We start from the raw sequence: 13,826 nt of genomic DNA on the forward strand, positions 1-13,826 counted from the left end.
ATAGATAGATACAATGCTTTAATGAGTTGTGTTTCCAAAAAGGAAAAAAAAAACTGCATCAAAAAATGTTGATATTGACATTTTTAAGGATAAGAGCTCTGCAAAGTCAACATAATCAGTTCAATTTTAGAGCTGGTTGGTAAAATGTCATTGAATAGTATAAAAGTCAATTTTCTGTAGCCCATTAATGGTGTTGTGTATTTTCCACTTCACTACTTCTATTTTCTCACACACTATTACCTGTTAAACAAAACTTGATAGTCCAAATTTAGCTTGGAATTCAATTTGTTTATCCTTTGGCTTTTTGTCCAGTGCAACAAGAATTAGCCTGCAGTCAGCAACTGGCCCATGTAATTCTGGTTAGCATTCACCACCAACATGGCACAATGCAATTATAATTTCCATTTTTATTATTATTATTATTATTATTATTTCTTTGGGCCTGTCTACAATTGCCCCAGAATACATTTCCATGGTTGACAACAGGGAATTGTTAAGTGAAATTGTTCACCTTCTTCAGCTGTAAACCAAGTTCATCTTGATTTAATCAGCTGAAAATTAATTGAAACCTTCAGGAAATGTATTGATGTCCACCACGCTTTCAGAGGAGAGCCCCGTTGCTGCCAGAGGTCTGAGATGTCGACCTGCTGAATCTGGAGCCTGACATCCTCTCCTGCATCCTGAGTTTCCTCTGAACAAGCAGCCTGAGGTTCTTCCTGAACTTCACTCCAACAAAGGCGTACAGAATGGGGTTGATGCAGCTATGGAACAGGGCCAGGCTGTGGGTGATATTCAGCGCTGTGTTGACTGATTTCCTTGCAGCACAGTCGCCTGGCACCACATCAAACCTCATGAGTGTATCCACGATCAGTGTCAGATGATGGGGTGTCCAGCAGAGCAGGAATGCAATCACCACGGCTACTATCACCTGCATGGCTCGGTGTTTCTGGAACCCACGGGTACGCAGCAGCCTTGTGATGATGATGCTGTAACAGGTTACCATGACAACCAGTGGGAGCAAGAAGCCCAGGATGTGGCGGAACCCTCGAGTCACAAGTCTCCATAAGGCAGCCTGTCCAAGGTCATAGCGCTCAGAACAAATGATCCTGTTGGAGTCAGAGTTTGGTTTGAACGCATCGTTAAAAAGTGCAGGCAGTGCAAGAGCCCAGCCAAGGGCCCAAACTGATGCACAGACAAACCAACTGCATATCCTCTTGTGGTCACGATGAGTCTCAGCAGCGTGCACAATCACAAAGTAGCGATCAATACTGATACAGGCCAGGAAGATGATGCTAGTGTAGAAATTTGCCTCAATGGTGAGGTTGAGAAACTTGCACATAAAGTCTCCAAAGATCCAGCCATGGATCACTGCCGCAGCCCAAAATGGGAGAGTGAGGGCTAGCAGAGTATCTGCTATAGTCAGGTGAACTAGGTACACGTCTGATGGATTCATGGACCGCCAATTGGCACAAATCACCCAACCAACTATTATGTTTCCTGGTATTGCTAAAAGAAAGATGACTACCAGTATGGCGCACTGGGCCACAGCTGCAGAGGGACCCAGCTGTTCAGGCTCGCATGATAAAGTCTTTGGGTCTGGGATGGTGTAGTTGAGCTCATCATAGTAATCTTCAAAGTTAATGACGATGGACATGGCTATGGATGAAGAAAGATGGACACTGTCATGACACTGGGGCACAATCCCTCCAAAAACACATAAATTCTACTGCATTTATGCATCAGTTCATTATGATTGAAACCTGCACTAAGCAGGATTTTATTACCATGACTACCACTTAAAGGTACGCTATGAAAAATTGCAAAGGGTTGAGTTAAATAAGGACCCTGACAGACTCAGCAGAGAACAACTGTGGAACAAGCAGGTAAATCAGTCTGACTGAAAATTATAAATGCTTACTCTCTATGTCACTTATATAAGCCTTCACAAATTTTGCATAGTGCACCTTTAAAACCCCGCAGTATATTCTATTTGTCCAAATAAATTTCTGGTGTTGTGTATGAACACTTGGACGTGACGAAACAAAATTTAAAAGCAAAATTCTATACTTTCTCCCTGACACAAGCAAACTATTTGGACATCACATATATAATTCCAGAGTGATAAAGAACCTCTTTTTTTTTTTTTTTTTTTTTTTTTTTCAAATTCAAACATTTTATCTTCTACTGCCATTTGGAGCTGCCAAAGTGTGACGCTGCTTAGTAGAACTTTAAAAGACCACACTGAACCTATTTTGACCAGCAACTTTCAAGTTTTACATTGCAGTTTTTCTCATTTTTTGAATATGAGTGATTGTACTTTGGGGAAAATTAGCTTTAACTTCTGAGCTACCAAAAGCACATATATGCAGTTATGCAACCGACATTGGTGCTGGAGAAACATAATTTCAGCTGTTGATGAAATGTCAAAATAAGACCGGTGTGGTTCTTTATTATCTTTGCATGCAGTGTTTTTCAATAAACATAAAACTAACTGGTAACACTTAACAACAATTAACATTAGTTAACGTTAGTTAATGCCGTAATGGTTAATTAACTGTTAGTTAATGATTATTATGGCATTTATTAATGTTAATAATATCTACAATAACCCTTAAATAACATATAAATTAATACCTTAGCATGAACAGCATTAGTAAATGATTCGTAGAGACATTAGTTAACGGTTAGTTAACTATTACTTAATATTTATTACCTGTTACTTAATGTTTATTATGGCATTAACTAACGTTAATTGTTGTACTCTTATTGCAAAGTGTTACCAACTAAATCAGGCACTCACCTTCTGTGCTGGCTTGGCTGTAGATGACAAGGAGGTGCTGTTCCTCAGCCCGAATCCAATTTTTAAAGGCAGTCTGTTAAAGAGTGCATCTATTCTTTAGGGAAAGTTGCCACAATTTCCTATTTGCTTTCCCAATATGTCACTGCATACATGTGCCTGCGTCATCATTTGTCAGTTTTGACAGCAGCAGCAATCTCAACGGCTTTCAATTATGAGGCCTGAATTAGCTGAACTGACAAAGTATGAGTTCACAATTCATAAAGGAAGTTGACATTTGAGTGTTTTTTATTTAAAATTAAGAAAATTAAGGCCTTAAATGGCATTAAAAAGCATTAAATTTGAAGTCCAGAGGCATTAAACAATTAACTACACTTGATGGAAAAAAACATTGTTATTCACGATTTATTTTGATTATATAAACATTTCATAATTTTGATCAGAAGTATAGTGTGATGATTGACAGGTGGAACCCTTTAATTGGCTATTGTTTACGGCCGGTGCACGAAGTCACAACACTGGCCCTGCATTCCAAATCACATACTTATACATACATACTACACACACACACACACACACACACACATGTATGTATATATATGTATATATATATCTATATATCTATATATCTATATATATAGATATATAGATATATACATACTATATACATACTGTAGTACATACTTTTAGTATGTACTGCAGCTGCCCTTACAAAGTATGTAGTTTAGTATGCAATATGCATGCAAATGCATACTATTTGGACACACAACATACATCCTTCATGAAATCCGACCCTCCTGCTCACTTCTGCCGCCGTCCATAGCGTCACATTTGAATGTTGTTATCAAAATACCGGTGCTGTTTCATACTGCGCTGTCGTCTGCCATATTTCTTATCTTCTGTCTTCCTGCCGCTTTTGTTGTCACTGAGCAAGTTTTGTGCGATATGTGTGTTTTGTTGTCGTCATGTGGGCATGACCACGCAACTCAGTCAGTGTGACGTAACGTCCGCTGCGCAAAGGATTGTGGGTCAGAATGGCCAGAGCAGCTGAAATCCATACTGCAAAATCTGACCGGATGTAGTAGAACATCCTGGTACTCTTGGCATACTGCATCTGACATACTATGTATTGGGACATACTTCTTTTTTTTCCCCCTACTAAATAGTATGGTAGTATGAGTATTGGAACGCAGGGCTGATGCTTGGAATGCAGCGCACTGTGAGCGTGCTCATGCTGTGGCGAAAGAGCGGGAGGAATATCAGCAGATGTCGGAAAAATGGGAAAATGCAAGTTTCAGTAGAAGTGGTTGGAGGAGGAATTATTCAGAATCTGGTGACAGCCTGTCGACGGTAAACCCAAAGAGGCATTTTGCAGCGTGTGCAAAAAGATCTTCAAAGTTTGCACAATAGGCGTCAATGTGGTGAAATGACACATGCTGTCAGATAGTCACGAGTCAGCGATTAACCCTATAAAGCCATTCGTATCATATATGATACACATTTTCAATTCCGTTTTTCGTTTTCAGTTTAATCAATACTTAACCAAAATACTGTTGTATGCCTTTGAACACTTCCCCTGTTCACCCTGGACCATACCATTGGCATTGGCACTTCAAGTACATCATATATCATACATCAGAAAGGTCGTGTATTAACATGTTTTTTTAATTTTTATATGTGTACATATATATATATATATATATATATATATATATATATATATATATATATTGTTATAGGACTAAATAAAGGGTTCAATTTCAAAAAATTTGAATTTTCTGCCAATTCCAGCAGTGCCAAATTTCTTTGCCGTGACCAGCAACGCAACTTCTGCTGATGCCACCACAGCTACAGCTGCTGCCGCTTCAGGCTCATTTTGTTATTTTTGAAATGTGCAAATAATAATAATAATAATTTAGATTTTCTCAAACATTCAAGATTAGTATTGTCAAATGCTTACAATTTTCTCTCTCTCTCTCTCTCTCTCTCTCTCTCTCTCTCTCTCTCTCTCCCCCCATAAATACACACACACACACACACACACACACACACACACACACACACATCTATATAAACTAGGCAGAAAAAGTTCTGCACCGCTTCTTCAGTCTATAATTTCTCCCCTTTATTTATTCCCAATAGTGTTGTATCTTATACCGTTGTAAAGCCTGATTCATCCTCTTTCCAATGAGATACAACTTGTAAGGATCCTGCATTTCTGGAATGAGTGACACCGGTAATTGTATGGCAAGCGACCAATGTTTTTTTTTTGAGAAAATCCCCTGCAATATTTTTTCAGTTGATCATTTCTCCCATTTAACAATACCGATTGGTATTGTCTTTTATACCGTTACAAAGCCTGATTAGTCTCCTTTTCAATGAGAAATAAGTTGTAAGGATTGTCAGTCGATTGGTATGACCAACATGGCTAAACATGTCCCCTTCCCCCTTTTTTGAGGGGAGCAAAATCCCATTCAATGTGTTTTCAGTTGATCATTTCTCCCCTGTGATCAGACCAATTGGATTTGTGAGATATACTGTTGGAATGCCAGTCCCCTTTACAAGAGGGTATCACTGTAAGGATGAGGAAACACAGCTAAACAGGTGGGAAGCACAATATTTTATTCATTTTCTCATTTTGCCATATGCTGTCAATTAAATGGCAGTTAGGTACACCTGTGAGTGCAATTTAAATTAGCAACAGAAGAACATTGAAGGGAATTTTGATTGACTGAAAGGATATATATATATATATATATTTCCTGAGAACGTCAACACTAATGTTATCCCATGCCTTCTGCAACTCAAGCCAAAGGCTTTCGTTTGAATGTACAATAGATCTGTCCAGTTTATTTTCCAACTTGCCCCAAATTTGCTCAATGGAGTTGAGGTCCGGACTTTGAGGGGGCCAGTCCATCATTTTCAATGTTCCAGCAGATTCCTTCTGTCGCAGGTAGTTCCAGCAGTAGTTAGAAGAATGTTTAGGGTCATTGTCCTCGTGGAAAATAAATCCAGGCCCAATAAGACAACTCCCAGATGGTACTCCGTGCCTCACCAGAATGTTGTGGTATACTTTCTTATCCATGATGCCATCAATTTTCACTAAGTCATCTGTTGCTGTTTTTGAAATTAACCCCTAACCCTATTATTATTAGTAGTAGTAGTAGTAGTATTGCTAATAATAATAAATAAATAAATATTTATTAAAAATTTATTTCACTTTCAAACAGAAATGCCGCACAAAGTGCTTTACATCAAAGAAATCCCATGCAGAGAGTGCAAAAAAAAAAAAAAAAAAAAAAAATCATAATATACAGACTTGGCACTCTTAGGGTTAATAATTTCCTTCTGCACAGGCACTATACTGCATCCAACACAGTTTCTGGGTGATTGTGGGCAGTACTGAACCTTTTTTGAGGACATAAGACAAGAAAACATGCATACATCATTGTTTTAACATGGGCGTCAATGGGAAATTCAGCTATTTCACCTAAATCACCTATTTCAGCATTTTTTAATACTTTCCACCACTGGGATTTCTTAGGACTTTTAATATGTTATAACCAACATATTTATGAAACTAAAAAAGTTGGAAAAGTTTCTGTTGCAATTTTTCCTAGGTCACTTTGCATAATGCCCATACAAATTGGTGATGATACAGATCTGCCTGTCCTCCTCATCTACCATGCCAGCCTTGAGTCATACGACCTCTTATTCAAACCTGAGCTAAAGAAGAGCACAAAGAAGCCACATGTCTGGACCATCATGTCCCTCAAGCAGCAGCTTCGTCCCAGTGTGTGCACTCACATCCTCTTTATTCATGCAATAGCTGGATGCGACACTACGTCCCGCCTTTATGGCATTGCAAAAGGAGCTCCCCTTTAAAAATTCACAACTAGCAATGACTTCCGGGAGCAAGCTAAAGTGTTTGACACACAGTCAGCTTCCACAGAAGAAGTTGTGTCAGCAGGAGAGAATGCCTTGCTTTGCCTGTACAATGGGAAGCCTGGGGAGGGACTCGACTCACTACAATACAAGCGTTTTTGTGAAAAGGTGGCTACTAGCACTTCTCACGTAAAGTCACAGAGTCTACCACCCACATCAGCAGCAGCAAAGTACCACAGTCTTTGTGTGTACTACCAAGTACAGCAGTGGAAGGGAACTGTACCTGAACTCCTGCCACAAGAGTGGGGATGGAAAGAGAATGATGGGAGGCTTGTCCCTGTCCAGACTGACTTGCCACCAGCTCCACAGGAACTCCTACAAGTCATCAGATGCACATGCAAGACCGACTGCAGCAGCCTGAGGTGCACATGTAAGAAGTATGGCATTGACTGCTCTGTTGCATGCAGCAACTGCAAAGGATTGGGGTGTGCAAATTCATGTCTGGTTGTATGTGATGACGACGATGATGATGAAGATGAAGATGAAGATGAGCCAGGCAACTTACATGCTTAATGATTGCAGGTAATGGTCATTATCATAATTACTTCCAATTTCAGGTTGCTTTGAGTGATGTTGACTTTTTTGATTAATAAAAATGTGATCGATTTTCAGATGACAATGAAGATGATGAAGATGAGCCAGGCAACTTGCATGCATGATGAATCAAAATGCGTCCTTTATTTTTGGTTTTCATTGGGGAGGGGTTGTTTGTTGTTTCATTGTTGGTTTGTCTTGTGTTTTAAAAAAGAAATTTTCTTCTACAGTAATAGTACGAGACTACAATAACATAGAAAATACAACATTCTGTGACATTGTGCTTGTCAGCAGTAAAAGCAATTATAAAAAGGAACAACAAATGTGTCCGATTTTCTGTTTAATTTGTGTGAGGTTCACCCCTTTTTTCTCATAAAATGCCTGTACTATTAATAATTTCCTTCTGCACAGGCACTATACTGCATCCAACACAGTTTCTGGGTGATTGTGGACAGTACTGAACCTTTTCTGAGGACATAAGACAAGAAAACATGCATAAATCATGTTTTTAACATGGGCGTCAATGGGAAATTGGGACATCACCTATTTCAGCATTTTTCAATACTTTCCACCACTGGGATTTCGTAGGACTTTTGATATGTTATAACCAACATATTTATGAGACTAAAAAAGTTGAAAGAGTTTCTGTTGCATTTTTTCCTAGGTTCACCCTTTTTTTCACAAAATGCCTATACAACTTGTGCTTTAGTTCGTTACAGTTTGAACGCTGAGCTCCTGAACTGCAGTCTTCCTGAGGTCTTCATCCATATTGTCTGTCTTAATCATACTGAGTAGATAGATAGATAGATAGATAGATAGATAGATAGATAGATAGATAGATAGATAGATAGATAGATAGATACATATGACTGATTCTTGAGAATTTGGATAAATCATGTCCCACTAAGAAAAATGCTATTTCTGCTGGAAATTTACAACATTTTAATGAATAAAAAGAATCAAGGGCATAATCAGGGGGTCCTTTGCACATTTGTAAGGTTTTTTCATAGGTTTATTTTTAATTTGTATTAATTTAATGATTATATGTTGGCCCATGCCCTACAAAACCAGTTGTCCTCGGATAGGAGATAATCGTTTCAACTTGATTAAAACAACAAAAAGTAATAATTTCATTGAATAATATCTTTACCACATGAAAGAGTACATCATAATATATATTAAAAACTACAACCGATGGGGTTTGAACAATATTTACTATTATTTTGTGGTTGCTCAAAATGTGTCCCAGATATTCGTCACCACCGTCAGATATTTATTTAAAAAATAATAATAAAAAAACTACAAGGTCAATTACATTCCTGAGGAGCCCTTTTCAAACCTTCAGCTCTACTGCATGCTTGAAGAACACTCAGGCTCCTGGAAGTTTTCTATTTTCTCTTAAATCTCTTCATATTTTTGGACACTGCTACTGTCACAACCATAAATTGTCAACACCGTCACTTCTGTATAAAAAATATTAAATTAGATTATGGAATAAATGTATACTTTTTAAGAAGAGGTCTGATGTAGGTAGCAACAGGGCGAAAACAAGCTGGCTAATGTGAACAACTCATGCTTATCATGTGAAAGAGCAGGTTTTTGTCACCACCGTCAGACGTCACCACCGTCAGGTTTTCTGTCTGACGGTGATGACTGAAGTCTGAAAAATGCTTATGACAGTGCTCAGGATTGTTATTTTTTGTACCAAATAGTTCAATAAAGTTGTTAAGCAAGAAGCCATTGACTTGAGTGGTATAAATTTTGGAAATGTATGTTTTAATGAGGCGACTGTCACCACTGTCAGATTAGTGTCACCACCGTCAGAGGCAGTTAAATTGGTTTTAAATGAATATGCTTACAATATGTTTCTTTGGTGCTGTTGAGTTATTAAAGTAATAGTCTCTTTAATACAAAAATATGTTTTTCAAATTAAAAAAAAAAACATTACGGTGACAGTGTTGACAAAAACAAAGCAGCCTAATAACTGGAAAAACCTATTTTATGAAAAAATTGCAAAATGAGGAGGTTGCACCGGTACATTGCTGAACAGCCAAGACCTTGGCCTATACCTTCAGATTTTGTAATTTAACTCACTTTTTTTTTCCAAAATTAAAACCTGTTTTATCCAAATTCCCAAGAATCAGTGATTTATTTTATTGATCCCAAACTGGGAAATTATTCTGTTACAGCAACATCAGTAGAAACATAAAAAACACACACTGTACAATATAAAGCAGATAGATTAAATAGAATAAATGCAAAATATATACAATAAAGACTATTGTACAACTGTGCAAAAAACGTGGCAGTATAAGAGGTAGTACAAATAATAAATAAACAATTAAGGTGCTAGGTGTTTAAACAGAACTATACATAGGTGAGTTGTGAGTTGTCTCTGTCAGACAGATGTGAGTACAGTCTACAGTTGTAGGATATGCATTCAGCCTGAGTGCTCAATGTACTGAGGTGCACAGATGCAATGCCTCATATGTAATAAAAACATTTTAAACTGGAATTCTAACCCTTACCGGGAACCAGTGTCAGGAGAAACTTCTGTGTAATGTGTATGCTTGGTGCTACTTTAAGGTTGTAGGCTTTAGAGCGGCAGCCAAAAGTTATTTTCATTAGTGACGGCTTCGGCCATTATTTTCCTCAATTAATTAATCAGTTGTTTGGTCCATAAATTGTCAGGTAATGGTGAAAAACGTTGACCAAAATTTCCAGCAGCCCAAGTGATTTCCTCAAATGTCTCGTTTTGTTCCAACCAACAGTCCACAACCCAAATATATTTAGCTTATTGTCACTGAGGAGGAAAGTTGATTTTATATTAATGGAATCTAATTTTCCCGATGATTTTTCATTTTATTTTTTTAATGCATACTCCTGTTTCATTGTACAATATATTGAACACGTCTGAAATGATTATATATTTGAATGTATTTTCAAAAAATCTATTTTTTTTTTTTTTTTTTTTTTTTTTTGCTCCCCATAAAATAACAGAATTCTACCAGAATATACATACCCCAGAGCAACTTAAAAATATGAAGAAAAGACTGATTGCATTGTGGGTTTTTAAGATGAAAAATCTCCTGGAAACAATGTTATTTAAGACTTTCAATCAATCAACCAATCTTTATTTATATAGTGTCAAATCACAACAAAGGTTATCTCATGATGCTTTACAGGAAGAGCAGGTAAAGAACACACTCTACAAATTACAGAAGAAAACAAACAAAGAAACCCAACAGATTCCCTCCTGAGCATGCTCTTGGCAACAGTGGCGAGGTAAAACTCCCCTTTAACGGGAAGAACCCTCAGGTAGAACCAGACTCAGGGCGGGCGGTCATCTACCTGGACCGGTTGGGTGGAGAGGTGAGAGAGAGAGACAAAGAGACAGAGACAGGGAGATAAGGGCCAAATGGGACAAATGACAACAGAACACCAGAGCATCCTGACAGGTAATCTAGATGGTAGTGACACGCAGCATCCAGCCTTCTGGTCTGCAGCTGGATGACCTTCCAGGACGAGCAGGACAGTATGACCTAGACAAGATACAGAAAGCACAACGAAAGCAAAGGGGCCGAGGACAACAATAACATGCACCGAGTAAAAAGGAGAGGAGTTGAAATCGGGGGGTGGGGTGGGGGTGGAGGGGTATAGAGGGGGAGAGGAAGAGAAAAGAAGAAAAGAGAAGAAGAGGGAAGAAGAAGATGAGGAAAGAGGAAAGTGCTCAGAACATGATATGAAGTCCCCCGACAGTCCAGGCCCATAGCAGCATAACTAAGGGCTGGTCCAGGGCAACCTGGGCCGACCCTAACTATACGCTTTGTCAAAGAGGAAGGTTTTAAGTCTACTCTTAAAATGTGGAGCCTGGAATTGGAAGGATCTGCCTCCCGTTCCAGTCTTAGAAATTTTGGCAACCACCAGTAAACCTGTTTTTTGAGAGCGCAGTGCCCTAGCAGAGATCAGTTCAGAGATCAGTTAACTCCTTTTTTCAGTTTCCTATGTTTGAAGAAGTCATAGATAATATACCACTACCTGCAAGCCTCTGCCAAGGACAATAATACCTAAACCAAACGAGGACAGTTTGTAGACTGAGAATTGGATGCCAGTTTCTCTCTCTCTCTCTCTCTCTCTCTCTCTCTCTCTGTATATACATCTATATCTATATCTATATAGACCTATAGATACAGATATAGACATATGTGTATACATATACATATGTATGTATATGTATATGCAGGGTACACCTGGATACAGCTGTACCCTGTACAGAGATTTATCCACCAGCCAGGCTCAGCTGGACCAGTCTAACCTGATCTCAGAGCAGTGAAAGACCAGATCCAGCGTGACCCTCAGCTGATGGAACTGACCTCAGGTCCCGTCTCCGTATCAAGGAGCAGGCGCAGGCGGTATGGCTGTAACGGCAACGACCCGTGGTCCAAAAGACGGTATTCATCCCCTGTTGAGAAGCCACGGAGCAGTCATTGGCGCATCATGGCGGCGCAGTTCGGACAACAGCACGGTCCTTGCGACCAGATGTTCAGCAGGCCAATGCCACGTCTCCATGACATCCGTGACGCAGGCGCTGTCTCCTCGTAGCAGCAGAGAGCGCCAGCATCACTCAGGATCACCAGTCTGTGGCCTCTAGTCTCTGCGCAGGCTGCACCGACCACCGGAGACCGGCCTGAGGACACACCTGCTGTGCAGCTGGCAGAGCCAGCCGGAGAGCCCGCCTGGGAAAGACGAGACTCGCTTGGTCTTTGCTCAGTCTAAGACCGGACTGAGGAGAGTGAAACACTCAACAGCTGAACTTGGAGACTCTCCTATGTGTAAGCTCTCCAATGGACAGCTTACACATACTACGTTGGGCCACACTTTGACAAGGCGACCCAAACCGGTTGTTAGACCAGTCAAAGACCAACACCAGCATGTGTGCTGGACACACACCTGCTGACCTGCAACAGGTATGTGACACACCCCTGCTGCCGACCTGGCATTTTAAAGACTCCGACTGACGTCACAGTCAACCAAATGATGACGTCGGACGCACAGCACAGACAACACCTGGAACACTGCTCAATATTTTACAATCACCTGCACTGGTTTGTGACGGACGGCGTGACGTCACAATGGCTACAAGTCCACATTGAATTTGTGTGTGTGTGTGTGTGTGTGTGTGTGTGTGTGTGTGTGTGTGCGTGTGTGTGTGTGTGTGTAAATGTGTGTAAATAAAATTCCAACAGTAATCCCCAGTTGGAAGGAAAAAAAAAAACATGTTTTTTTGACAATGACTCCTCAGTTTTTCATTACAACATCAAATGTGTGTGCTTTCCAAAGACATTGGTTGGCCAAATACACAAGCTATGACTTTCTTCTGCCTGCCATCTCTGCCTGCCTGGCCTCTTCTGTCACTCGGTCTGTTCCTCTGTGAGGAAAGCACATGGAGCAGAAATATGTCACCTCTGCAGACACCTCCTCCATGTCCAGGAGTGTGTTCAACAGTGATCCTCTCATGGCACTATACTTCTTTGACCTCATTACCTGGTCGCCTGTGCCTCCTCTGCCTCCCTGGTCACCCTGCCTGCTACTGTCTCCTTCTCGGATCAGATGGAAAAGCAAAACATGACAGAAGCACACTCACGATAGATGGACAACATTCAGCTTCAGCATGGGGAGCCTCAAGAGGCATCATCTCATGGCCTCAAATGTTCGTCCAACAGCCCCACATTTCATAATTAGGTATGAAAAGCAAAACATAGAAAGAATGAGGACAAATGACAAAGGTGAGGTGTTAAAGAAACTGTCTGTTGTTCAAAGGGTTTACTCTGATGTCAGGCAGTGGTTGCTGTTTCACAAGCAGAGTTCAGATTTCACGTCAACATGCTACAACCATAAATGCAATGTAACTGCATATAGCTCGCTTCCACATCAATACTTTAGTGCAGGCAGAAGACAAAGGTGCATGGTGCGGAAGTTGAATATGCTGTGAGTCACCTGTGCAGTGTTAAAACAATTGTTCATGTGAACATACTGAATGTCTGTCTGTAACGTGCTGTTTGTCTGCCCCCTTGTGGTGCCTTTGGACTTCACATGGCACTTGGCGTGAGCATCATTCAGAAACACCTGCTTGACACCTGAGCATCAAAATTACACATCTGCCAAGATTAAATTGAATTTGTATTTGAGTTTAGTAGCCATTTCACTGTTTGCAGTGAGTACAAATGTGTTTAAATGTGTTTTGGATTTGATACCATTTTTCATTTTTGAACTCAGTCGTTCGTTAATAATTAAGCTTCTGTTAAGGCACCCAAACACGATAGATTATACGATTTTAACACAAAATTGTACTCCGGTAGAGAGGATAAACATATACAAATACCTAGGTATTTGACTGGATAATACATTTTCTTTTGGGGTCCATATTGAGAGCCTTTAAAAAAAAACAAAACCTCAGAACCAAGTTAGGTTTTTATTTTAGACTAAAGAAGTGCTTTCCATATTCAGCAAAGAAAAGATTGATACAGAGCACATTCCTATCAGTGTTAGA

At 39.7% G+C, this 13,826-nt stretch overlaps 1 protein-coding gene across 1 annotated transcript; it reads right to left on the bottom strand.

Moving 5' to 3' along the window:
- Positions 1-601: 601 nt before the first annotated feature.
- On the bottom strand, positions 602-1,672 carry LOC115373522 (C-X-C chemokine receptor type 1-like). Its single transcript, XM_030071971.1, has one exon. It carries the CDS (start codon positions 1,652-1,654, stop codon positions 602-604), a length of 1,053 nt encoding a protein of 350 aa, XP_029927831.1. The 5' UTR covers positions 1,655-1,672.
- Positions 1,673-13,826: the final 12,154 nt, after the last annotated feature.

The sequence above is a fragment of the Myripristis murdjan genome, chromosome 2 (assembly GCF_902150065.1).
Source record: "Myripristis murdjan chromosome 2, fMyrMur1.1, whole genome shotgun sequence".
NCBI classification, from domain to species: Eukaryota; Metazoa; Chordata; class Actinopteri; order Holocentriformes; family Holocentridae; genus Myripristis; species Myripristis murdjan.